The 26,486-nt window shown below is 43.0% G+C and overlaps 1 protein-coding gene across 5 annotated transcripts in view; it reads right to left on the reverse strand.

Annotated features, from left to right (window-relative positions):
• The window catches only part of TEAD1 (TEA domain transcription factor 1), a 360,416-nt gene that overhangs the window by 203,689 nt on the left and 130,241 nt on the right, over positions 1-26,486 (reverse strand). For all 5 annotated transcript variants that reach the window (XM_060263081.1, XM_060263082.1, XM_060263079.1 and 2 more), the window contains one exon: positions 3,242-3,495. In XM_060263081.1, coding sequence (XP_060119064.1) covers positions 3,242-3,389 — 148 coding nt within the window. In that variant the 5' untranslated portion in view covers positions 3,390-3,495. The remainder of the gene's footprint in view (positions 1-3,241; positions 3,496-26,486) is intronic.

A 26,486-nucleotide genomic window follows, 5' to 3' on the forward strand; every position in this document is an offset into this window, starting at 1 on the left:
AAAAATAAAAACAACTTATCTCTGCATTGGATAAATATCAAATATATTTATGAAATGTTGTCAGCACATCAGATAATTTATAACAGGCAAAAAGCTGGAAGAAACAACTTTGCAGTTGCCTATTGAAATGAAGTTATAGAAGTCAGGACTTCATATTAAATGTTTGCAGAAAGCACTGTGTACTCTGCCCTCTTAAAAATGCACTGCCAAATTCAACTTGTACTTATATTGTATAGCCATTTAAAATGCTTCATATATTTACTGCACTGATCTCTTATGCTTGTCTTATCTGAGCTATCCTGTTTGACTGCAAAATCAGTAACCAAAATCAAAGACTTAAAAATCAGTAAGCAGGAAAAAACACAAAGGAAAAATGCCCAAAGAAAAAACCCCACTGACATAAATGCTCACAGGAAAAAAGGCCCCATGGAAACATGCCCACATGGAAATAAACTCACGTGGAAAGAAGCCCACATGGGAAAAAGCCCATAGTGAAAGTAGCCCACATAGAAAAAGGCCCACATGAAAAAAAGCCCCCATGGAAAAATATGTAAAGCACCATAGGTTTTTATAATTGTGGATAACCATTAATAATATTTTGTTGTTATTTTTGGACTAAAGTATGTCATATTCAAATGCAACAAAAAGTAACCATTTTGTTATTAATGAACTTTACAAACTCTACATAGAAATATATTTAAATAAAATTAAATAACTTTATCAATTTACAATTTGTCAAACTTTTTAATGTTAATACATTGTGGTACACCCAGTGACTATGACAAAAGCCTATCTAACCCTAATAGTAAAAGCAACAATTATTTAACAACAATAATAATTCAGATATAATTCTTCAGTGCAAATTAGCCAATCTCTTTAAGTAACTAAGTAGCTCATATTGCTGCACAGAAGTGGCAACCATGTCATGTCGTGCCTCATATTTCCTCTTTTTCACCTCTAAGCGACCTGCCTGTGCATTAGGGGGAAAAACTAAACCAGACAAATGATCACCAGAGTACTCTCTAAGCTAAATTAGTTTGAGCTAGCTCCCAGTTTTTTAGCTTCCAGCTCACATATTTTTGTCTTAGCTTAGGAAAAATGGCCCCAGAGCCAACTAATTTATGCAATAGCTCACAACCTGGCCCCAGAGCAACCTAATTTATGCAGTAGCTCAAAACATTAATGCCAGCAGCTCACAAAGAAGAATTTTTGCTCACAAGAACCCATAGCTTAGAGGAAGTACTGATGATCACATGCTTCATTGGCTAAGGAATTATTGCAGGAAAGATATCATATTAAGTAAAACAGAGGTCCCCAACCGCCAGACCACGGACCCAGACAAAAGAGGCAGCAAAGGAGAGGCAGCCTCAGAGCAAGGCAGACCAGCCCCACTTCCCCTTTCCCCTGCCTAGAACCTGGGCAGATGAAAGAGGCAGCACAGCCTCACTCTGAGGCTGCCTCACCTTGCAGGGGAAGTGAAAGAGCAGCGCAGCAGTGACTTTCCCAGCTAAGCAGGACGGACTCTGGCAAGTATCTGGAAGGAAGAGATCAATAAACATAGTTGGAATTAATTAAAAAAATGGTATAATGGAGAATTGATCCATGGGTATCTCGGGCTCTGGAGGGGCTGTTTTTTTGAAATAGATGCACCAAATTTGCAGCATAGTATCCAGTGCCTCTCCCCAAAATACCCTCCAAGTTTCAAAAGGTTTGCACCAGGGGGTCCAATTCTTTGAGCACCAAAAGAAAGTGCCCCCATCCTTCATTATTTCCTATGGAGGGAAGACATTTAAAAAGAGTGTGGTCCCTTTAGATGTGATGGCCAGAACTCCCTTTAAAGTTCAGTTGTGCTTGTCACAGCCTTGCTCCTGGCTCCACCTCCAAAGTTCCCAGATATTTCTTGAATTGGACTTCAAAAACAAAATATGATTAACCGTTATCCACAATTATAAAAACCTATGGTGCTTTACATATTTTTCCATGGGGGCTTTTTTTCATTGGGGCTTTTTTCTATGTGGGCTACTTTCACTATGGGCTTCTTTCCATGTGGGCTTCTTTTGATGTGGGTTTATTTCCATGTGGGCATGTTTCCATGGGGCCTTTTTTCCTGTGAGCATTTATGTCAGTGGGGGTTTTTCTTTGGGCATTTTTCCTTTGTGCTTTTTTCCTAGAACTTCAAAATCAATATAAAGTTTATTTTTAGCCCACCATTCTTGCTCAAACTCAAGGTGCATTATAAAATATTACCAAAAAATTGAAGTTTTACCAGTTCCAAATATCTCTTAACATACTCCAGCTGCATTTTGCATTTTAGATAATAGAAAATGGGGGGGGGGGGAGAGGAAAATGTTATATCGGAATTTAAATTTTTAAAATGATGTAACCTACCTTCTATTCTCTTCACACTTTTCCTGATAAAGTTTGCCTTCAAGAGTCACATGATAAAGAATTTTGTTCAGCATAGAACTGGACTTCGGCTACACTTCTTACCACAAACGCCAAACCATCACAACTACATTTCTCCCCATTATCCCCCTATACCGATTGGTATTTCTTTCTGCTAGGTTACATTCTAACAAAACAGAAAAGATTACACTGGTTTCATTAGCAGTCTTTCCAAAATTTCACTTTTTACAACTTTGTATTTTGTTTGTATGAAAAATAGGGTTGCCAAGTCCAATTCAAGAAATATCTGGGGACTTTGGGGGTGGAGCCAGGAGACTTTGGGGGTGGAGCCAGGAGACATTAGGGGTGGAGCCAAGATCAAGGCTGTGACAAGCATCATTGAACTCCAAAGGGAGTTCTGGCCATCGCATTGAAAGGGACGGCACACCTTTTCATTTCCTTCCTTCTATAGGAAATAATGAAGGATAGGGGCACCTTCTTTTGGGGCTCATAGAATTGGACCCCCTGGTCCAATCTTTTTGAAACTTGGGGAGTGTTTTGGGAAGAGGCACTAGATGCTGTACTGAAAATTTGGTGCCCCTACCCCAAAAAACAGCCCCCCCAGAGCCCCAGATACCCGCGGATCAATTCTCCATGATTTTCTATGGGAATAAATCTCCACAGGGAATAATAGAGTTCCCAGCAGACATTTCCCTCCCCTCCCCCCGCTTTCTGAGGACCCTGAAGCAGGGGGAGGGTCTCCAAACGGCGGGATCCCCTGCCCTCACCTGGGGATTGGCAACCCTAATGAAAAGAGAACATCATGCAATGCTTCGAGAGCAACTGTGTGACTTACCATACATTTTCCCTTCATCAGACAAGATGATTTTCCTCCTCCCACAAGGGGGATATATAGCTAGAGCCTCCTGAAAGCTTTGTTCAATATCTGGGCTCCAGACACCTTCTGCATCATTGTCAATTGGTTTATCTGCAGAATCACTCATTCTTTCAATGTCTTCGGCAGGGCTCTCGCTGCCGCTCCAGCTGCTGGGCTCAATGGTGATGGCTGGTTTTTCCAAGCCTGAGCCTGGAAGCTTTATGAGAAGAAACCTACAGGGGATAAATAAAGAATTTCAGGTGAACAATCCTTGACTAATAATACCAATGAGAACAACAAAAGTGATTGTAAGGAAACAAAATAAGTACAGTTTTACTACCTTAATGCATATGTGGGGCCAAGTTCAAGTAGCCACTTCATTTCATATACATATGGAGGGTCAATGACTGATATTTTATGTACTTAACTAAATAATATATTAGTACAATGTCAAGCAAGATATTAGGAATTATGTGATAGTTTCATTTAATTCATTATACAAGCTTCTAGAAGCTAAATGAGAGAAAATGGTTATATTTTTAAATAGATATTTTACTCTTTAATTCGCTTCAGATGACCAAGGAGTTTGACACAGACAGAAAATCAGCACACTGGATCTCTACTTGATCTATACGAATGGTACAGGCTATGCTTGAGAAAAACAACAGGCAGCCATTAGTTTAAAAAATTAAAAGATACTTTATTAGGAAATTAGACCAGACTTTACACCTATTTCACAAAAAAATGTCTGTGCTGTGGAGCAGGGAAAAAATCAGGCTTCCAAATGTAGAATCAATTTAATAAGAGACAATCGAATGTGACAGCACCTGCAAGTACCACTACACCCCTCAGATTCTTAAAAAACAAAACAAAACACCAAACCCTGTATTTGTGGAAGACATACTGCTGGTACAAAATGTGTGCTCTAGGCAAAAGACTGATATACTAAACTGAGCTCTTCTCTGTGGTAAGCCTACTGACCATGGCGAAGAAAGCACCAGGAACTAATTTGCCTCAACCTGTTGAAGCATCACGATTCTTATTAAGGAAAAGATGTATATAAATTGAGAAATGCTGAGTGTAATACAGCTCCCAGAAACATTTCTCTTAAATTCATACATCCTATTTTTTATAAATACAAACTGAAGCGCCAACAGAGAGGAACAGTGATGTGCTTCCTCATTTTTCAAAGTAGCAGGTGCACTGAAGTATAACTTGTGATTCTGAAAAAAAATCAAGGAAAACAGTAAAAACCCAAATCTTACTGAACTACCTAATTGGTTTTTAAACCAGACTGTGTTTTGAACTAGGAAATTCTTCCTCAGGCTTATACTAAATGTTCCAAGTAAAAAAAAAAAATCAGGTAGCTATCTGCCTAATATTATGATTGCCTTGCTGGATATTCTACTAGAAGAACAAATGAGGCAAGACTGCACAAATCACAGTCATTGCTTACAGAGCCACACCTTTCATCTATCCCACTGCAGAGGTATCAGTGTGAGCTCCTCACTGTTGAGAAATCAAAAGTGGTTCTGATCTACTTGCATACAAAGCTGACAGCCGGAGTGAACTACAACATCCCCTAGAAATGAGTTCTCATGAACCAGAGTTTGTGTGGCAGCAGGCTGAGAATGATGGGAGGAAATCTTGTAGTTCACTGTGTTGAATGGCTTCCACTTTTCTCAGAAGAATAATGAGCAACTCAATCATTTCAAGATCAGAACCATGCCCTTTTCAGACATCCTATCTACTCCGTTCTAGTAAGTGGTTACTAACAGAATTTTTCTGTCATTTCAGAGAGACCTGTTTTAGTAACCAGCTGCTTGTGGAATTAATTTACCTGTTCAGACAAACCCACTTACGTCACATTGGGGAAGTATGCTTGAAACATTTTCTATGTAAACTGCTTTCTTCCATTTTCAGTCCCCTCCTTGCACTTCTGAATTGCTGTGGTGTGCTGTGTGAAATGTCCAGTAGTGCTTCCTGCAATGCCAGTTTCTTTCCCTGCTCCTTGTCACTGAGCATGTGCAATCTCCCTCTGAGTGTTTTTTGTTAAAAAATATTCTTTTATGTGCACTAAACCACTAAACAAATATAGCAAGTCAGTGTCATAGAGAAGGCATCACAGAGAAGCCAGGACTCTCAGCCTCCTTTGATTTGCCTCTCCTCCTTCAATGCATGAGAAAACTGCAAGCATCTTTAAATGAAGATTTCCATTAGAGTAGCCCCATTGGCTTCAGCACATTTACTCTTGTGTCAATCACAGGTGGCTCTCAAACAGCAACTCTGGCCCAGAAAATCCTTTTCCTACTAATGAAGAGTGCATGGGGAAAAGGTTCGGGGGGGGGGAGAGGATGTTAATCAGACTACAGAGATCGGCTCCCCTGTAGAAAATGATAATCGCTTGGACCCATGGGCGCGAGAGGAGGAGAGTAGCAGTGGTAGCAGTAGAGAGGTATTTGCTGCCACTCTGATTCACCAAATCTCACTGGGGATTGGAACAAATCTTGCACCACCACCCCCCCTCCCGTACCTACCATCCACCCCACTCTCTTTCCAATTCCCTTTAACTGCTTTCTCTTGCTCTTGGTTCTCCTACAATGTGTTGTGCAGACTTATCCCCTAGAGAGGTGGAGATCTGTACATTATCGCTCTTCTCCTCCCACTGCCCCCCCCAAGCAAAATGGATTCTCTCTCTTTCTCTCCTTGTGTTTTGTCAGTTTTTTACAGCCACATTTTGTAAAATGAAAACTTTATGGAGACCAGAAGGGGGGGGGGGGAGAACTCCAAGTTTATGTTCCTAGCTGCTGCTCTCCATGTTTAATGATCTTCACTTTCACCCTCAGACCCTGGTGGCCCTGCTGACATCTTACTTCCTGGAGTAGGTGACTGGCTGGCTGGGGGTGAAAGGATTTGAGTTTTATCTGATATTTCTCTTTCTGTGGACTGTGATGGCCAAGGAAGGGGGGAATCGGGTCTTACAAGAAAAGACCAATAAATGGGAATTACCTGAAACTCTGCTACAACATTACAATTTGTGTGTAGACCTCTTATTTATAATCTGGATCTCAGGTTTTATTTGGAGGAGGATGATTAAATTTATCCAGGCAACTGAATGACCAATTACCCATGTGCACATTGAGTGACCTTCTTCCTTTTTTGAATTTCCATTTGCTGTCTAAGTTCAACCTTCTGCATATTTGCCATCTTGGGTATTTGTATATGGGGAAGACAGAGAAAAACCAATGGTGCTGACATACCCCAGTATGATTTGTTCCACTTGCTTAGTCCCTTGTCCTTCCTGGAAATAGAAGTGGGGGTGAGGGTAGGGTTGCCAGCTCAGTGGGGTACAGTGCCATACAGAATCCAGCTTCCAAAGAATCCCTTTTCTCCAAGGAAACTGTCCTCTGCAATCTGGCGATGAGCTGTAAATCCAGGAAATCCCCAGGTCTCACCTGCAGACTGGTATCCGTAATTCAGGGAGACAAGGATACAGCTGGAAACCCGGTACCTGTTTGCAGGGCTGGAAGACATGATGGTGAAGGGGGGTGGGGTGGGCATTTTAAAAAACCAAGCAGCCTTTCTTTAACCCCCTGAAAAACCAGAGTGTGATAGTCAGCTCTGCCTTTCCTCCTGTCCTGCAAACTTCTGGCAACAAGTCACTTAACAGCCAATTGCATCTGGGCATCGGGATGCTTGCTACAGACATCTTCTGTCACACCAATCACTGGTGCCATGAGCCCCCCCCACCCCTCCTCAGTGAGCTACTTCTCTCCTCGTGTATCTCAACAGAGTCCAGGCATCTCAATGGTGCTACTATCTCACTAAATTGTGATCATGGTTGAGTGCCAACGTGCTCAACACAGAACATTTTTAAAAAATCTCTGAGGAAGACTGTGTGGCAAAAAGGGAAAGGAAGAAAATGGCACTGTTTGAAATGATCATAGCACTTTGGAGATGGTTGATTAATGGAAGGAAGATTGCTCTGTGAAAACCCCATCCCTATATTGCTTTTCTTGATCATGGGTCAACAATATCCAGTTTAGAACGGTAATGTGAAAAGGGCCCACATATCAAAAGGACAGTCCACTTCATAGTATTCTTGAATTCTGAGACCTTAGTGATAATTCACTGGTATTCTGCTAGAGCAGAGGTGTCGAACTCATTTGTTGTGAGGGCTGGATTTGACATAAATAAGACCTTGTCAGGCTGGGCCATTTGTGTCATAAAATGCCAGGTAGCACAGACAAACACAATTAAAGAATTGTTAAAACTTAAAACGTGCTTAAAACATTAGCACTCTCACAATATTTTAACTGTTTCTGATAACTAATACCTCTTGCTCTGAATTATTAAATCAAAAACTGGAGACAATGCCTTTGCTGTAGAAATCTTGAGTATGTTGTTCAGGTGTGCATCTGTAAGTTGCAAACCTACTTTTGATTTATTGACATTCATTACAGAAATCTTATGGTCAATGCATTGAGCCTAAGACCCAGGCAAACATGAAATGGCTGGGCATTGTGAGCTTTTCTATATAAACTGTTTCATGTACTGGTCCAGAACATATGAAGGTACCATGACACAGACTAAAGTCAATGTGTTTGTCTACAAAACTACAGTCTTCCCCAGAAAAATAACTACAACTCCTATGTAGCGGTGCAACAGTCAAGTATAGTGGTCAGTATCAGCCTACTATCTGGGAAATCTAAGTTCAAAATCCCCCATCGATCAAAGGAAAATCTGAAATGTGAAAGAAAAATCAAAACAAATGTGCTGGGTGGACTTGGTCTGGACACACTCTCAGCCTAATTCTGGTTGTTGTTATTCCTCTTCTGGATCATGAAGGCATGAATATAGTAAAAAGGGGAAGGCAAATCCAGTTGCACCAGGAGAGCCCTGGGATAATGAGCCAACAAAACGCACACACTCTGTTTTGTTTGTGTGTAGCAAGGCAAAAGCTCATACCTTGAATAAAACTTGTTGGTTTTAAAAGTGCTTTCTTTGTAAGTCTCCTGTGCAATCAATACAATTGGGCAAAGGAAGCTCTAGCTCTTTCCCTCCTTCCCCAGGGTATGAGGAGGGGGAGAAGCCTTAGCCAACAGAAAGAATAAAGGTTTGACTCAGTAGCTCTGCAGTGTGATTGAGAGAGGCTGGCAACCCAGAAGCTCTCAATCACACAGCAGAGCTACAGAGCCAAGCTCCTCCACTCTCTGATCCTCCTCCTTCCTTTGGAAAGAGGGAGAGCGAAAGACGCTGCTTTGCTCAGCAGCTTCATCACAAGGGAGAAATAAAAAATGGTGACCAAAGGAAGCAGGCAAGGGGAAAGGCGATGGCCAGTTTTTGGCAGATCTGACTGGAGCCCTCTGGGGGGGTGGATTAGGCCCGTGAGCAAGACATTTGACACCCATGTGCTTGAGTTTGAAGAAACTGTCTGAGAAGGCACCCTTTATTTGCCACTTTATAAAGTTAAACCAGACTATTAAAATGCTGTAAGAAGCTAATATTAAGCTTTTATGGGCTAAATTTCAATTTTTAATGTTACTGCAATTCAAAATACATTCATCTCTATACCATCACCAAAATACAATACAGTTTAAAAAGTGACACTAGTAACGTTGAATGTTTAAGTATATGTTGTTCAGCTTCAAAACAAGGGAAAATCCCATAACCAAAGGTCTGTTGGAGAACTCTAGTTATTTTAAACTGGTTATGCTGTGAAACACTTTCACTGGGCTTGCAGTTTATGCCTGAAAGTACATAGAATTAGCTTATTCAAACTCTGCTAGACTAAGAGAATCCATGGTTTGGGCTCTCAAGTGTGAGGGGAGCTTCCACGCAGAGGAATAATAAAGCATTAGCACAGGCATGCATGTACATACCACCTTCCTCTATGTGTGTGTTATATTTGAAATATGGGACCCACATCTCAGATTTCATTTCAATAATCACATAGCCATATTAGCTGAAAGTGGCCAGTGATGGAGCTACTTTTATAGACTCCTTTCAACATAAACTCTGATACATCTGAAACAGTGAAAATTCAGTAAGCTTCTGAATTATTTGAAAGTTTAGCAAAAGACGACAGAAAGTTCAGCAAAAGATGACAGATAAAAGGCTATGCTGTTAATTCTTCTAGATTTCTATAGGCTGCTCACAACCACAGCACCTTTAAATCATTGTCAAATGTAGCCCATACCTCTCAAGAGATTGATTGGAGGTATATTCGGTGGGAACTATTCATGTTCAAAATTACAATATTTAGAAATTATGTGTAATGCTTTAGGATGCACAAAAAAGGACATGTGCTTTGCTGAAAATGTTATTTATTGAAACGCTAGCTAAATCCCAAAAGCAAAGGAATAACTCAAACTTTTGATCAATACCACACATTCAGTTAATCACCTTAGATTTTAATTTTTTTCATTTGAGAAAACATTTTGTCCTGTTGATTACAGCTTTATACATACAAATCAGAATGTTTTATAGTTCACATTTATCACTAAGTAATGCATTCAACATCTATCCCACAAACCTATTTTTACAGCTGAGCAGTCATTATCAAGGAAGTTCTGCATACAAACAAAACCTGTTTGCAAATACCCATAGTAATCAAGGTTGTCCACCATTTCAACTGTGAATGTAAAGTGAATTATTTCACAGGTTCAAGATCTTTTTATAAACCTATCAAATATGATTATCGCATTCCTTTTTAAAAAAAAGTGTCTAACTGAAAGCAGTTCCAGTTTCTCAGACTGTGTATAATTAGCTTCTGAATTGGAAGACTGGTTTTAAGGCTGTCTCAATCTTTTGAAGCAGTAGTAAAAAAATGGAAGAATTTATCAGCTGTGGTATAGTGTTTTGTAAGGGTTCCAGTGTTATGACTAGAGCATGGGGCAGGTACATGGAATTCACTTGAGCTAGTCAGTCTCTCTCAGCCTAACTTACCTCACAGGGTCCAGCAGCACCTTAAAGACTATGAGCTTTCATGAGTTCACTTCTTTAGATACAGCTAGAATGAACCCTGTCACATACCCTGCCACAGATTTTGTTAGTCTTTAAGGTGCTACTGGACTCTTTACTCTTTTCTACTGCCACAGAGACTAGCATGGCTAGCCATCTTGATTTACCTCACAGGGCTGATGTCAAGATAAAAGGGAAAAGGAGAAACCCACTTCGAGCTCCCTGGATAAAACTGGAGATGTGTGCGGGGGGGGGGGGATATATACACTTTTATATGGAACTCTGCTGGCTTTCTTCAGATGCACTGATGGCACCTGCAGTACAAAGCACCTTTTCACTGGTTTTGATTGCTTTGCTAAGCTACAACCCACCCTGGACAAATACAGAAAGACAGGTTGCTTACCTATAACTGTAGATCTTCGAGTGGTCATCTGTGCATTCACACTCATGGGATATAGCACCTGCGCCAATCCCCCAAATCAGTACCTAAAAAGCCCGGGATTTTTTCACGCTCGGCACCAATGAGCAAGCACAGGCATCCCAGTACAGATGCTCACCGGAGCCAGCGCGAGGATCCCGCCAGTTCCTTCTTGACCATTGGAAGCCCCCTAACATAGGGAGAACGTCAGCAGTGGGGAAGGAGGGCGGGTAGTGTGAATTGGTTGGAACCTACTGCAAAACGAAGGAAATGCCTGTACACAGGGTGGATGCTGACGTGGAAGTAGGCATCCTTGAGATCCAACGTTGCCATCCAGTCCCCTTGGTTGATGAGGGGAAGGATTGTTTGCAGAGTGGACATTCTGAATTTCTGGTACACGATAAACTTGTTCAGATTCTGAAGGTCCATAATTGGTCTCAATACCCCATCCCATTTGGGAACCAGGAAATAACGAGAGTAGAACCCCCCCATTCTGGCCTCTACTGGGACCGGTTCTATGGCTTGTTTCTGCAAGAGGTTGCTCACTTCCGCCAGCAGAGGTGGGGAAGGGGGTGTGGTGACAATCACTGACTGAGTCGGAACCTGAACGAAGTCTATCTTGTATCCTTCTGCTATGATGGAAAGAGCCCACCTGTCTGTGGAGATGGACTCTCAAGCCGAAAGGTATTGACAAAGGCAGATGAGTGATGAAGGAGGGGCGACAATGCGTACTACCGAAAAGTCAAAGGCCCTGCTTCTGTGGGCAAGCACCCTTAGATTTGCCAGTGGTTTGCGATGCTGAAGCAAACCTGTTTTTGTTGTTTCCCCTATAGGGGGACCTGCTTTCTGGCTGGGAAGACCAAGGTCTCCACGGCTGGTCAGGGGAGAACTTTTGGTAGAGCCTCTTGGGCCAAGATTTATGCCACTGCTTAGGCTTGCCAGCCCTAGAGAAGGCCGGGACTCCCAGGTTTCTTGAAGTCTTTAAACTCTTGTCCATCTCTTGGAGGACACTGTCGGTGATCGAGATGAAAAGACCTTCGCCTTCAAAGGGCAGGTCTTCTACGAAAGCCCTGGTGTCAGGCTGAAGAGCTGTAGATCTTAGCCAAGAGTGACGGTGTACGGAGACAGCAGAAGTGATGGTTTTGGACGATGCATCCACCATGTGCTTTGCTGCAGCCAGTTGTTGCTTGGCCACAGCAAACCCTCCTTTTGCAGTTTCCTAAACGAAGATCTCTTCTCCTCACTCAGGGAAGACAAAAGGCATGTGAGCTGCTCCCAAATGGAATATTGGTAGCGAGCCATGCACACGGCATAATTGGAGACCTTAACTCCCAATGCTCCAGCCGAATAAAACTTCCTTCCCGCATTATCCAATTTCTTGCCCTCTTTGTCATGTGGGGAAGAATGGGTCTTGCATGCCTTGGATGATGAAGAGACCACCACCGAGTTGGGCTTGGGATGGGCAAACAAAAACTCAGCACCAGCCTCCTGGACCCGATACATATGGTCCAGTCTCCGGGAAGAAATAGGTGTATATGCTGGTTTTGCCCAAGGCTCCGTCACTGCCTGCAGGATAACTTTTGTCACAGGCAGGGCCACAGCCGTCGATGTATCGCTCTGCATAATATCGAAGACTGTGTCATCGACGACTGGCTGTGGTTGAACCACTGTGAGGGAGAGGGAGTTTGCATTCCGCTTCACCAGGTCCCCATAAGACTTCATATCTTCCAATGGAAGATCCTCACAGTGGGAAGATCCTCAGCAATATGCGACTCTGGCGAAGGTTCCACTGTTCTGGCAGGGTCATCGGTACTGATCTTGAAATCCAATGACGAGGAGTCTCGTCTCACCGAGTGCTCAGAGAGTATCGGAGTCGAAGCTCACTTGGGTAACCGCAGAGATACCGACGATCGCGCCTGCACTTCCTCCACCCTCTCTTTGCGTCTCTCGGGAGGGATCAACACCAATGCCGATGCTCGCTGCCTTGAGTGATGGGAAACTCAAAAAATGAGAGGCTTCCGACCACTGATCACATTTGGGAAAGTCACGTGGAGGGTACCACGGGTATGGCGGGTACGGGTAACTATAGGAGCAAGGCCACTGACATTGATCCCACGGCGGAAGTGGCAGGAAACGTCGAACCATAGCAGCTGGTTCTAGCTCTCTCCTTCCCATAGTTGGTGCAAGAGGTGCCAGGGGTTCGTTCAGTACCGAAGCCTCGTTCTCTGATATCGAACCACTGTTGCTCCAACGACGCAATCCCAATCTCGATGAGTGGGTGCGCTGGGTCAGGTCTATCTCCTGCTCCAATCCCGACAGGCGGAACGCCTGCAAACCTCTGCTTCTCGACACCGAAGGACTCCTTGGACGTGGAGACACCAGGATCTTCTGGGGTGGAGCAGCTTGCGTCGATGCCGAAGTATCCCGAGAAGGGGAAGGAGTGCGGAAAAGTCTATTCTTTCGCTTCTCCTTCGACTTCTTTGGGAGGGACGATCTTGGCCGGAGTCACCACTAACCCTTCAGAGGTTCATTTCGTGGGTCAGCCTCGCTCGGTCGGCATATCAATCTGCACCGGTGACGATGGATTGACCGATGTGACCGTCGGGGCCGGGGTGGCTTCCCGCATCGATACTGACGGGCCCGTTGCCATTTTCGGCAGACGAAGAGCCAATTCAACAAGTGTTGCCGATAGCCTTGCCACCCGGTTTTTGTGGGTTTGCTTAGAGAAGCTCAAGCAATGTAGGCACGAATCAGCTTGGGTGTCCCTCGCTCAGACACAGTAAGCAGAGGGAGTGACCATCAGGAGGTGCAATCTTGCTACCGCACTTGCGGCAACGTTTTAAAAAAAACCCAACGCCTTTCCATAGGCACTGGAGCCCAAACAGAATTATTTCTGAGGGAATGGGGGGGAAAATAAAGCCTCGAGGGGCAAAGTCCAACAAGAACAGTCTTTTTTTCCCAACAACAATAACTATAACTATTTAACTATCTATTAACTAAGAAAACAACAAATAGGCTATATAACAAGTAGAAAAATCCAAATGATTACAGTACCGACCGGAGCAATAGAAAGGAGATCCTCTCAGCGCGGCGGTCAAAAAGGAACTGGCAGGATCCTCGCGCTGGCTCCGGTGAGCATGCGTACTGGGACGCCTGCGCATGCTCATTGGTGCCGAGCATGAAAAAATCCTGGGCTTTTTAGATACTGATTCGGGGGGATCGGCACAGGCACTATATCCCATGAGTGTGAAGCGCAGAGACCACGAAGAAGATCTGGCTACTACTAACCATGCCTTAGTAATATCCTGCTGGTATGGTCAGGACTCTTGCCAATGTCCTGGTTGACCTCTGCAATGGGAAAATGACCTGGGCAACTGACACAACTACACCTAGGCAGCATCTCTCTGGTCAGAAACCTTGGAGCTGTGGATGATGAAAAGACAGGGAAGATGGCTAGAGCAATGGTGGAGAATGAGATGAATTTGACCAGGCAAAGGCTAGAGCTCATTAAAAGCCTGCTCCATGGTAGCGATGGCTACAAGGAAGCAGCTTGTTTAGATCTGTTCCAATCTGTTTTCAGGCCTGCTTACAGGACTGAAATGGCTTTGATCACCCTAGTGGGTGATATGTGCTGGGAGATGGACATGGAGTGCAAACCTCTTGGTGACTTTAGATACCACTGATCATGGTATCCTTCTGGATCACCTTTTGGGACTGGTAGGCACTATTCTGTGGTGGTTCTGATCCTATCTCAAGGGTAGGTTTCAGAGTGCTGCTGGGAGGCTGCTCTTCGGCCTTTGGCCTATGAGGTTCCCAAAGATTCCATCTCGTCCTTTATGCTTTTCGACATCTATGTAAAGCTGCTGGAAAAGGTCATCTGGAGATCTGAGCAGAGCTACCATCAAAATAAAGATACACAACTCTATTTTACACTACCAGCAGGTCTCAGGGAGGCTGTGGAAACCATGAACATGTGACTGGAAGCACTTTTGGAATGGATGAGGGCTAACAAGCTGAAAATCAACCAGATTAAATGGAGGTGCTACTGGTGAAGGGAAGGTCTGCCCTAGGAAATGGATTATATCCCTTGTTCTGGACAGGGTTGCACTCCCCTTAAAGAAACAGATTCATAACTTGGGAGCGCTCCTGGTCCCAGGCTTCTTGTTGGATAAACAGGTGGCAGCAGTGGCCAGGGACGCCTTTCAGCAGCTTCAGCTGGTTTGCTAGTTGTGGCCCTTTCTAGATGGAAAAGATCTCACCACTGTGGTGGCTAACTTGCTAACATCTAGATTAGATTTCTGCAATGCACTCTATGTGGGACTGCCCTTGAACACCGCCCATAAGCAACAGTTGATACAGAATGCTGCAGACAGAATGTTGACTAGAGTGGGCCATAGGGATCATATAACTTCATTCTTATTTCACCTGTACTTGCTTCCAGTTTGCTTAATTTGGTGCTGGTTCTGACCTTTAAACCCCTGAATAGCTTGGGACCAAATAAACCTTAAGGACTGCCTTCTCCCATACAACTTACCCATTCACTTGACATCCTCAGAGCCCCTGATTTGGTTGCTCCCACCATGAGGCTAGATAGATGGTAACCCAAGAAAGGACCTTCTCCACTGTGGCATCAAAACTCTGGAACTCCCTCCTCAGGGAAATCTGTATGTCTCCCTCTACCAGTGTCTTCCACCAGCAGATGGAAGACCTTTTTTTTTTTGTTTTACCCCAAAAGCAGTTTTTGGCCTTCCTTTTAGAGTTGTTTTTTACATGTTTTAAATTGAATTTTATATATTTTTAACATTTTAATGTTTTTATGTGCACCACTGATTGGGTGGAGAGGTAGCACAAAAATGTTTTAAATAAATAAAAATCAATGTTCAGGTTAGAATACTCCAAGATGGGTAGCTGTGTTAGTCTGTCCACAGTAGTAGAAAAGAGTAAGAGTTCAGGAGGAGGAGGAGGAGATTGCATTTATATCCCGTCCTTCACTACCCAAAGGAGTCTCAGAGCAGCTTACAATCTCCTTTCCCTACCCCTCCGCACAACAGACACCCTGTGAGGTAGGGTGGGGCTGAGAGGGCTTTCAGAGGAGGGGTAGGGAAAGGAGACTCCTTTGGTGCATGTGGAAGAGTGGGGAATCAAACCTGGTTCTCTCAGATTAGAGTCCGCACTCTTAACCACTATACCAAACTGGCTCTCAAAATTTGTGGTAAGGTATAAGCTTTCATTGAAACTCATGCCCTACCACAAATTTTATTAGTCTTTAAGGTGCTAATGAACTTTTACTTTTTTTCTATGCGACAGAATACTGCAATGTATATAGTCTACGTACAGTCACCTATGAAGACTAGTTGGAAATGTAAAGCAATTTAAAACACAGCAACTAGATTGATGATTGAGATTCTCTAACTGGAACATCTCTCTGCAGTAATGAAAGTAGGAATGTCCAATCAGGACTTTACTAATCAAGATCAAACAGCCCTCCACCACTGTAGAAGATGAGTAGTTTTTGTACTCTGCTCTTCTCTACCCTAAAGAATCTCAAAGCAGCCTACAACTGCCTTTTCTTCTTCCCGCAACAGTCACCTTGTGATATACGAAGGGCTGAGAGAGTCCTGACAGAACTGTGATTGGCCCAAGCTCACCCAGCAGGCTTCATGTGGAAGAGTGCAAAATTAATCCCAGATCTCCCAATTAGAGTCCGTCACTCTCAACCACCATGCCACATAGGCTCTCAGAAGCCAGATCTTAGGCTTTCCCTTTCACAGCATCTGAGAATGGAAAGACAGGCAGCTTGCTGTGCTCCCTGCTCTGCGTTCCACTCTGTTCCAACCCTCTGAAGGAGCTTTTGTGGGGATTCAGAGGGCTGCAGGAGAAAAGAGAGGAGCAGGAAAACACCATCAGAACATGACTAACTTTAATGCCAACATTTTTAATGCATCTGAGGAAATGTGTGTGCACATGAAAGTTCATACCTTGAATAAAACTTTGTTAGTCTTAAAGGTGCCACTGGACTAAAACTTTATTAAAGAAATTAGTTCAAAAAATTAAGATGACATATAGAACAGCTCCCAACCTTTTAAACACACCCCTAATGAAAAGCTTTTAATTGGCTTCTTCTTTTGTTCTAGGGCACAATTCAAAGTTTTCATTTTGTCTTTGAAGTGTTCTGTCTGCTGTCTGGTGTTCAGTTATCTGAATAACTGCCTTTTCCAATACCAACCTACCCATCCATAACGATGTTAAAAATTAACTTTTCTTGATACTACCCCCCCCCCCTGAAATTATACAGGTGGCAAGCGGAGGTAGATTCTTCTCCACTGCAGCATCCCAAATGCAAATGTCTTCTTCTGGGTATAGGGTTGCTAAGGTCCTCGTGGCCTCTGGTTGGGGATATTTTTCTTCCACACTTTCTATGCGTGGCGCGATGACGTCATCCTCAAGTGATGTCATCATGATGTCAGGAGAGGTTCCCCCTACCAGCCCAATGTGGGCCAGTGGGTTGGGAACCTCCAGGGTGGAAGAACCCCCACTGTGACCAGGGGCTTGGCAGCCCTACCTGGGCACACTGTCCTGGGCTCCATTTTACCGACTTCAGATGCCTCTTTTAATCTCCACACTTTTTAACTGTTCATACGTTATGCTGATGCTGCCTTTTTCATGTTTCTTCTGTTTTATATCTTATGTTACTGTTACATACCTTATTTGTTAATCACATTAGAATTGTGAGGCAGGATATAATTTTTCCAAATAAATATGTAGAGATTGATTTGTACAACATACAAATATGACGTGTCTTGCCCATCAAAACGAATGGAACCCCACAATGTCCTATGCGAGTCAAATGATTTTGAATAGGGTTCATCACCCACTCAAAAGGGCAATATATACACTAAATATTATTATTATTGATAAAGATTTCAAGCACACATGAAGCATCTTCTAACACAAAAGCAAAGCTGTCTTACTGTAGTTTAGATAGTTTCTTCCCAGAATAATTCCAGACAATTCTGTTAAACCATCTTTTATACCAGACTCTTCATTCTCATTTGCAACTTACTCTTTAAAATAGCTAAGGATTAAAGAGTCCTTTCCTTGTAGTCATTATAACAATCTTCTAACAGATTTTCGACTTGAGAACATTTCTGCCATATGCCAAAAATGCTACTCATTCACTAGTACTATACCACACAATCTAACCCTACTACATTTTAGTAATGTTGCTGTTGTTAAAACACTGCACAATCTTCAGTAGTCCATTTAGTTTTGCATAAATTAAAACCAAGAATATTACTAGATACTTGTACTAAAATTACCAGAGAGAATATGCATTAATGCCTTTCAAACCCTGCCTCAATCCCAATGCCACTATACTAATTTCATAGTATGCCAGCTGACCTCCTCTTCAGAGGCACAATCAGCTTTCTCACAGTGAAGCTCTTAAGGCTAAAACATACCTAATTTAAGGGCACATCTTGTAGACTTAGGGGGGTTTAATGGTATTTTTATATATTTCTTAATATGTGTATATATGTGTGTATGCAGACATCTGGAAGTCATGGCGACCTCTGGTGATTGACTCCTACTGGGGGCCTGGAGGATATTCAGGGAGGTGGCTGAATAAAGCCTGCACCTACTTCTGGCTCTGGTATTGCAAGGAGGTCTCCCATCCAAGTACTTGTCAGAGTCGATCCTGCTTAACTTCTGAGATCTGACAAGATCAGCATGCTAGGACTATCCAGGTCAGGGCTTGTAGACTTGTTTTCATATTTCCAGTACATGACTAATTGACTTGCTTTCCACCCATATATTTTTAAAAAATGGGAAAAAGCTTGCTGTACATTTATTTTCCACTTGGCTGTAAAAATACAGGGATGTTGCAAGTATGGCATGAGTATATAAGTACCCTTCTGCTTAAATGGCTATATAATGCTTTGTGAAGAAAAGGGGGAAAAATACTTCAAAAGTAGCCCAGAACACTGCACTGAGTTTTTACAAGGCAAAAAGTTGACCTGGAAATAACCTCAAATACCACCCTGTCACAGTAGTCTATCACTGGGTATCATAACAATTCACAGCCTTACTATGCTTGATCATGTAGCAAAAGTGGTGATATGGCACCGTGCCCTCACAGCAATCCCATTCTAAATAAACCACAAGGGGTGGGACTTTTCCTCAGTTCTGAGGCAACCAGGCCAACATTCCCTGTCTTCTTGTGCTACGCTGGTGGTTTCATTACCTATCAGGGGTGTGTGGCAAAACTTCCACCTTCTCCAGCTCTAGACATACAGGATTAGTTCCAGACATAGACCTGTCCATGTTCTGTACCAACTTGCACACAAGTTGATCAGGGAGGGTTATAGAAGCTACTATACATGGCTGGACAGACTGCTTTCTACCAAGCAGGCCACAAATCATGCAAGCTGGCTGTCAAAAGGTCTTACAATAATAGTGTCACGTTACCACTAGAAAACACTGTAAAATGCTTTATATCTTGTGTGTTATGTGTCTGTTGTTTGAGATAAATCCATGGCTATCCTGAAGGCTTAGAAATCCTAAGGTGCAACTTTGACACATTTGTAATGGCCTGCACTAGAAGGCAGGCAAGCTGTTGTATTCCATACTAAATGAAACTCCTGAGCTGTATTCAGGAACAGATAGAATATGTAGAAGTTACATTAGTTTAGCATGGATCATGCATGGCTAGATCAGATGAGTGTAGGATGCAGTCCTAGCAATAACTTACACCTAACTCCATTAATTTAAATAAGGCATGAGTCCCTCCTGTTCTAGCCCTGTAGAAATGAACTCAAACTGCGCCCCAGCCATGGTTTCTGAGAGCAAAAGCTGATCATATGATGTAAACTGCTTTGGGTTGTGAAGAAAGGTGGAATATGAATGTAAAAAATATAGCTGAAGATGGGTGACAGATAAAGAGGAGCAGTCCTTTAGCCATTGGGGGGAGGCCTGCCCCCCGACTTCCAGACTGTGCCCCCTCAACCTCCAGTGGACCCTTTGAGGTACAGTCTGCTCCCCCCCTTTTTTGCCATGGCTGAGCCAGCAAAGCGCCATGAGCACCAGGAGAGCTGAGCAAGGCACAGTGCACTGCAGCAGCAAAAGCAGCAGGTGGAGAGGAGGCAGGTGGAGGAGTGAGAGATGGAGGAATCCACATGGAATGGACTGGGGAGGGGGGATGGATGAAGCTGCTGGCTGCAAAGTGCCATGGTGGGGGAGAAGGAGGTTGAATTAAACCCATTGCTTGCACACAAGGTGCAGTCCCTTCTTGACTCCAAAGTTTTAGAGTTGGCTGCCTTGACTTGGCCACTTTCAGAGCTTCCAGCATTTGCCCTTACCCCAGAAAGCTTCTGAGAAGCAGCAAGCCCTGAAGTGGATAGGAAAGGGTGCCCCTGCCTTTTAAAATCCTGGCTACACCCATGAAAAGGAGGTGGGTGGGAAGGACAGAAGAAAGCAGGGAAAGGTGAGGATATGGAGTTGTCAAAATGAGAGAAAGAGGAAATGATGTGGGGTAGGTCCCCCACTACATGGTATTCAAGAGACAAGTCTCACAGTCACCACTGTGCAACTCAGCCAGGATTGTAGAAGGAGAGAAAAAAAAACTCAAATCAGCAAGGGAGAGAAAGTTAGGCTGGCTGGTAGGGAGAAGGAGGCAGGAGGGAGAGAGCAGGGCTTTTTTTTCCATAGAAAAAGCCCAGCAGGAGCTCCAGGAAGCAAGGCTTGGCCCTGCAAGCCCTGCCAGTGAGCCAGGCTCCAAGAAGCTGCCACAGTAGCTTTGGGAGGAGGGTATGAGCCCTGGCAATCTGAGACGGAGCTGCACTCTGTTGTGCTCCAGCTCAAAAAAAGCCCAGGGAAAGAGATAATAGTGGGGAGTGAAAAATGAAATGGTCCCTTTCTGCAAGTCTTAGTGTCTATGCCTAGACCTGGGACAAAGCCCATCAATATCATCAAGAAGATGTTCAAGAATGTGATCACCTACTACAGGGGTGGCCAACGGTAGCTCTCCAGATGTTTTTTGCCTACAACTCCCATCAGTCTCAGCCATTGGCCATGCTGGCTGGGGCTGATGGGAGCTGTAGGCAAAAAACATCTGGAGAGCTACTATTGGCCACCCCTAAGTCCTACTATAGTGCTACTGCCGTCTTCATGTGTTTGAAAACTAAATGACCTTTGTTTTAAATTTAAAAAAAGGTCATTCCCTGGGATCACACTGATAATTTCTTCATAATTTAAAATTAACAGTATTCCAAATGGTTTTATATCTAAGTAGTTGTAACTATTCAGTGTAGTGAGTGGATAGGTAGCCATAAGAGTTCAGCCATAAGAGTTCATAATGTAATGAATAGATGGGATCGCGTAAAATCAGCTATATTTTAAATATACGTGGCTCCTTTATACTTGTTATCATTGGGGGCAGCATTCATCATATTATCAGACACACAGAATCTGAAAGCTCAAATCACAATCCCTAGGCAGCAGTACAAGAGTGCATGAAGTGTTTTCAATCCAATTCAGAATGCTTGATGAATACACTCAGATTTGCGAATCTGGCTACCAGAGTAAGCAAGACTAGAATATTCAAGAGACAAGTCAAAAACTTCCCCTCAACAGAACAGAGGCATTTTAAAAGTCCACCCGCCCCCCAACATTGAGTGGGTAGTCATGGGAAAGCAATCTCAGAACACACCTGCAGAGACCATCTGCAATACAATTTGGAACAATTTTGAATGCTTACCAACTCCCCCACCCCCCAGCTCTTCATGAGCACAGATTTTTGAATAAAATGTGATTTGAACGTAAGAGTGCTCATACATCACTTCCTTTTAAGATGTAGATGAAAACTGTATGAGAAGCTGGCACCCTTCGTTAACAGGATATGTGTTTTCAACCTAGCAAAATCATGTGACCAGCTCTCTGCCTACTCCTGCGGTCATCCTAGGTGTACTAACCAGTGCTGCAGCAGAAGCAACTATTCTTTCTACAAATCAATGGCAGCAGAAACAGTTGGAATTTAGTTTCTTTATTTCACTTAAAACATTTTTATGCTACCTTGCCACCTAATTTGGAGTCTCCAACGTGGCAAACAATCAGAACATGCTTCAAAATACACAACCACACACATAAACAAAAGCAATGATCAGAAACACCTATGTAGGAAATAGAGTTAACAAGGGAAGGCCAAACAAAGCAGAAAAGTCTTGGTCCACTGACGGAAGACAATGATAGAAAGGAGAGACAAATCTCCCTGGGGAAGCCATTACATAGTTTTGGTGCCATGAATGAGAGGGCCCCTTTCCGGGGTAGCCACCACTCTAGCCTCAGATGGCAGTGGCACCTGAAGCAGGGCCCCTGACAATGACACAGCTGTCATGTAGGTTCATGTGGGAGTAGGCAATTCTTATGTTGGTCCCAAGCCATATAGGACTTTAAAGGTCAATACAGCACTGTGAACTGGGCATGGAAACAAGCAGAAGCCAGCGTCAGTGGAAGAAGCCTGGAGTGGCATTTCCACTATGATTCCCTCCAGTAAGCATTCTCACTGCAGCATTCTGTACCAACTGTAGCTGTCAGATATTCTTCAAGGGCAAATCCATATCAGCTATAGCAAAGTGCTCAGGGACCTCAGCATTATCATCAGTAGCTGCCTGAGATGACTCCCCGTCCAGAGTGTTCAGCCAACCAGGGGCTTATCATAGTGAAAGGTCAGGTGAGAAAGTCCAGTCCTTAACTGGAAGTCTGAACTTTCCACAGATTGAATGCAAAGGTGGAAAAGTCTCTGCTGCCTGTTATTAGAACTGCAGTGCTCATTTGGAAAGAAGCTCCCCATGTTCCAAGATGTCTGAACTGCAAGTATGCTTCTTAAATAAACAAACTTGAGGAAATAGGATCTCACTGTAGACTATCTTTTACTTTCATAAATCTACAAGAAGAAAAGCATTTTTTTCTTTTGATCTATGTCCACTTCTAGACACCACACCTAGATGTCTTTCTTGGTATAGCAGCTAGGAGTTATGTCCTGTAATGTATCAGTTGAATGTTTCCCTGTACACAGATACAGTTCCCCAAATCAGAATCATTAAATATATGCCTGCCATTCAAAAGACTGACAGACTAAAATAGATACACAAATGTATATTTAACATGGTTGCTAATCTACCTGCTTTCGTGGCTCAGGTACAGGTGGTACTGTACATAGTTTTTGAAAAGCTACATGAGAAATTACAGAAGTTTCCAATCCTTCTGGATAAATATTTTACTCAAGGGCAAAACCACATCTCAGTTGCTCTCTAAAGCTGAGCCATATTTCTACTTACTTTCTTTGGATAACTCTACCCTACTAGAAGAAGAAAAGCGCCATCGAGTCACACCTGATTCATGGAGACCCCATCCACTGGGCATTCCAAACAAGAGATGAACAGAGATGATTTCTCATTGCCTTCCTCCGTATAGCAAACCCAGTCTTCCTTGGAGATCTTCTATCCAAGTACTGACTGTAGCCAACCCAGTTTAGGTAACAAACTCTGATAGGGTCAGTCTAATCTGGGTTAATCAGGCTGCTGCTGCCTTACCAGAGAATGTCTTTACTTCACATTTCTCCCCAATGGGGACCCAAAGCAGCTTATATCATTCCTTTGCCTCAATTTTATACTCCTACAGCTCTCTGTTGTAGGTCAGACTGATTTGTGTGTGACTAGCCCAACATGACCAAGCAAGACTCCACAGTAAAATAAGAATTTGAACCTGGGTCCCCCAGATCCTTGTCTGGCACTCTAACCACTACACTACAGTAGCTATGCTGGTTACATCTACAGCCCTCTGCAAATATAGCTACTATGTCTCACTGTTTAGAAGCACAACTCTATAGTGGGTTCACAACTATGGTTAATACTGAATTAAGCAACTACATTGTGCTTGGACCTATCTCTTCCTAGTGAGACAGGAAAACCAGACTTTGCTGGTAGCAGCTGTCTATAAATCCCACTCTACATTTTGCACATGGGTGGGAAAAGCCTTCCGGCAGCAGGTGCAAAGAGGTGCGAGAGCCAGTCTTGCACCTGATAGCTATATAAACCTTCTGGCAGCTAGCCAATCATGTGGGTCAGCCATCCTTTGAACCTGCCAGCTGTATTCAACATTTCAGAAACAGGTTGCTACAACAGCCCTTTGGCTCGTTATTTATTTCCACAACAATGGACAACCAATCCATTCATTTAAAAACACAGTTGGAAAAACCAGAATGAGCTCGACTCACATCCTCCCAAAACATCCTAAGAAAGGCAAAAAGGGTGAGCTTTAGAGAAGGGCTGTAAGATCAAAGCTTTTGTCTTGCAAAGCTAAGGAGAGACACCCTCAAATTGATGACAGTACTGTCTGTGGCTCCAGCTTGTGTGTCTTTGATGGCAAAGCAGTGATACTACAAGCTTCCTTCAACAGAAGAGTATCTGTTGTATAACTAGGTGAACAAAATTTTTACCAATTAATAGATAAGGCGTGTGGTGAACCTTCAGCAAGGGAGATAAGAGAATAAAGCAGGGATGCTTAGCTGGTACTATGTCGAACAATAAATAATGTAATGTTTACATTATTTAAAATTATTTTAATTGCCTCTATTTGAATTGAATGGTGCTATACTGAATCAGACCATCAGTACAGCAAAGTCAGCATTATCTATGCAGCCTGGCAACAGCTCTCGAGGGTCTCAGGCAATAGGCTTTCACAACTCATACTGCCAGAACTTTTAACTGGAGATACCAAGGACTGAATTTGGCAACTTCTGCATGCCAAGCAGATGCTCTACTATGAGCCATGGCATGAGCTTTTATGCCTACTTTCCTGTCAAGCATCTCTATTTTTATGGATTTGGAGTCTGGTAATGCCCTACAGGTAGATGTCTTCAGGCTCCAGTTTACCGACATCCCTATACATACCTCAGTACTGCAACCCACATGACTGCAACCCACATGACTGCAACCCACATGACTGTGCTAATTCCAGAAAGAATTTAATGGTCACCAAAATTATTTGCATTTGGATATATATGAATGTTCTTCCAGTTCACAGGTTACTTCCTTCCTTCCTTCAAATCCAGACATATACAACCCGAAGGATTTTCACCTGCAGGAAATATATAGCATTTTCAAATGTGTGAACTAACCTTGTATTCTATGAAGCAGGCAACTGAAAAACTGCTTCCTGCATGACTGTATTTCAAGAAAGCACTCCACTAAAAAGGATCCAAAGTATCAATATACACTATGGGGTTTTGCACATTGCCTTAAAAAGCCACTTGCATTACCTGGTGTTACTGTGGGGTTTTTTTCTTGCATTGACAACTTAGTAGACATCCCTAATTCCTAATAAAACTGGTTACTTCTGCACGTTTTTTCCTCAGAGCAAAATATATTTACAACAAAGCCTCTGCTCTGTAATCTGAACTAATTTTTTTTTTTTTTGCATTGGTGACTTCTGGCACAACCCACCAGCCTGCCAAAATCCACCCAGGCTGGTATCGTGAGTGCCTGCAATGGGGTACCTACCTTCCTCTTTGCTCTCCCTTGTGAGTGTTCAGCTCTCTCACTCTCCTCTCTCTCTCCGTTCTCCTCTCTCTCCAGCCTGAGAAAGCTATGTCCCCCTCTTCAATACCAAAGCCAATGTTGCAAAAAAATTATCTTTTATTCTTCAGCTACTGTGTTTTACATAAGACTAGCTGGGGCTACTCTCATGTAAAGAATGCAAGCAAACAAGGCCACTCAAATGCTTCAACACATGTGCAAAAAACCCCACCCTGGAACAGATGGAATTCCTGAGGGGAAGTCTGAATGGATCCCACTGACAGTGCAATCATTAGAAGTGGCACAACACGTGCAAAAATGCGAAAGGTGGCTGCCATCTGACTTAGAATCCATGGGTAATGATTTAATTCAAATGAGACTCTTTGTGGGCAATTATTCCAAAGTTTATTTCAAATATGTTTCTTTTAAACTGACAAACAGTGAGGCTGTTCAGACGCACAGTATAATCAGTTGTCACTGCTGTTTCATACCGGATTAAAAGTGGCTGATCAGACAGCAACATCTGCCTCCCGGTATTAACTCATAGTAGCCCCCCCCCCCCATCCTTCTCGGAATCGGAGTATTTTGTTACCTGCTCCTTTGCGGTGTTTTTCGAGTTCTCTGGTTTCACCTCGTAGTTTCCCCGTCTGGATAGTTCTCGACCAACTTCCAGATGTCTGAAGGCTGAGCAAAAGGAGCCTCAGACATCCAGTTTATGGTTGCCATTTTTTTTTTACCACTTAGTGATAACTGCATAACCACATAATGTTTTAACCTATGTGCATGTGCGCATAAGGCACATAAAAGTGGAGAAAAAAGGAACTGTATGGTGCCGTCGTGTGGACGGCATAAGACGGTTTCACCACAGAGTGATTTGAATTGCAGTATGGCAGTCTGATAGATAATATCCAGAACAAAGATATTCGGAACAAAACCAGGTCAGTTTAACATGGACTCAACACGCTGTGTGAACAGGGCCAATATGTGTTTTAAGTGTCGATATGTACAGAAAGAACACGTCATGTTTAGAACACCGTATGCTGAGGATTTTAATCTTGACCTTTGTAATTGGTATTGTTTTTGTTTTTACTAACACATAAAGGTTCAGAGATTTCAAACTTTCTATGTTTGGGGATATTTTTTTTTTGCACAGTGCAGAAAATTCTGGGCCACATCCTAGGGCATTTATTCAGTAAATGTAAAACACTGACAAGGTCTCTTGGGCTTTACTGTTGGTCTGCATGAATTGATTGTACCCCCTGGAACACAATAC

Source organism: Heteronotia binoei, chromosome 21 (genome assembly GCF_032191835.1).
Source record: "Heteronotia binoei isolate CCM8104 ecotype False Entrance Well chromosome 21, APGP_CSIRO_Hbin_v1, whole genome shotgun sequence".
In the NCBI taxonomy this organism is placed as follows: Eukaryota; Metazoa; Chordata; class Lepidosauria; order Squamata; family Gekkonidae; genus Heteronotia; species Heteronotia binoei.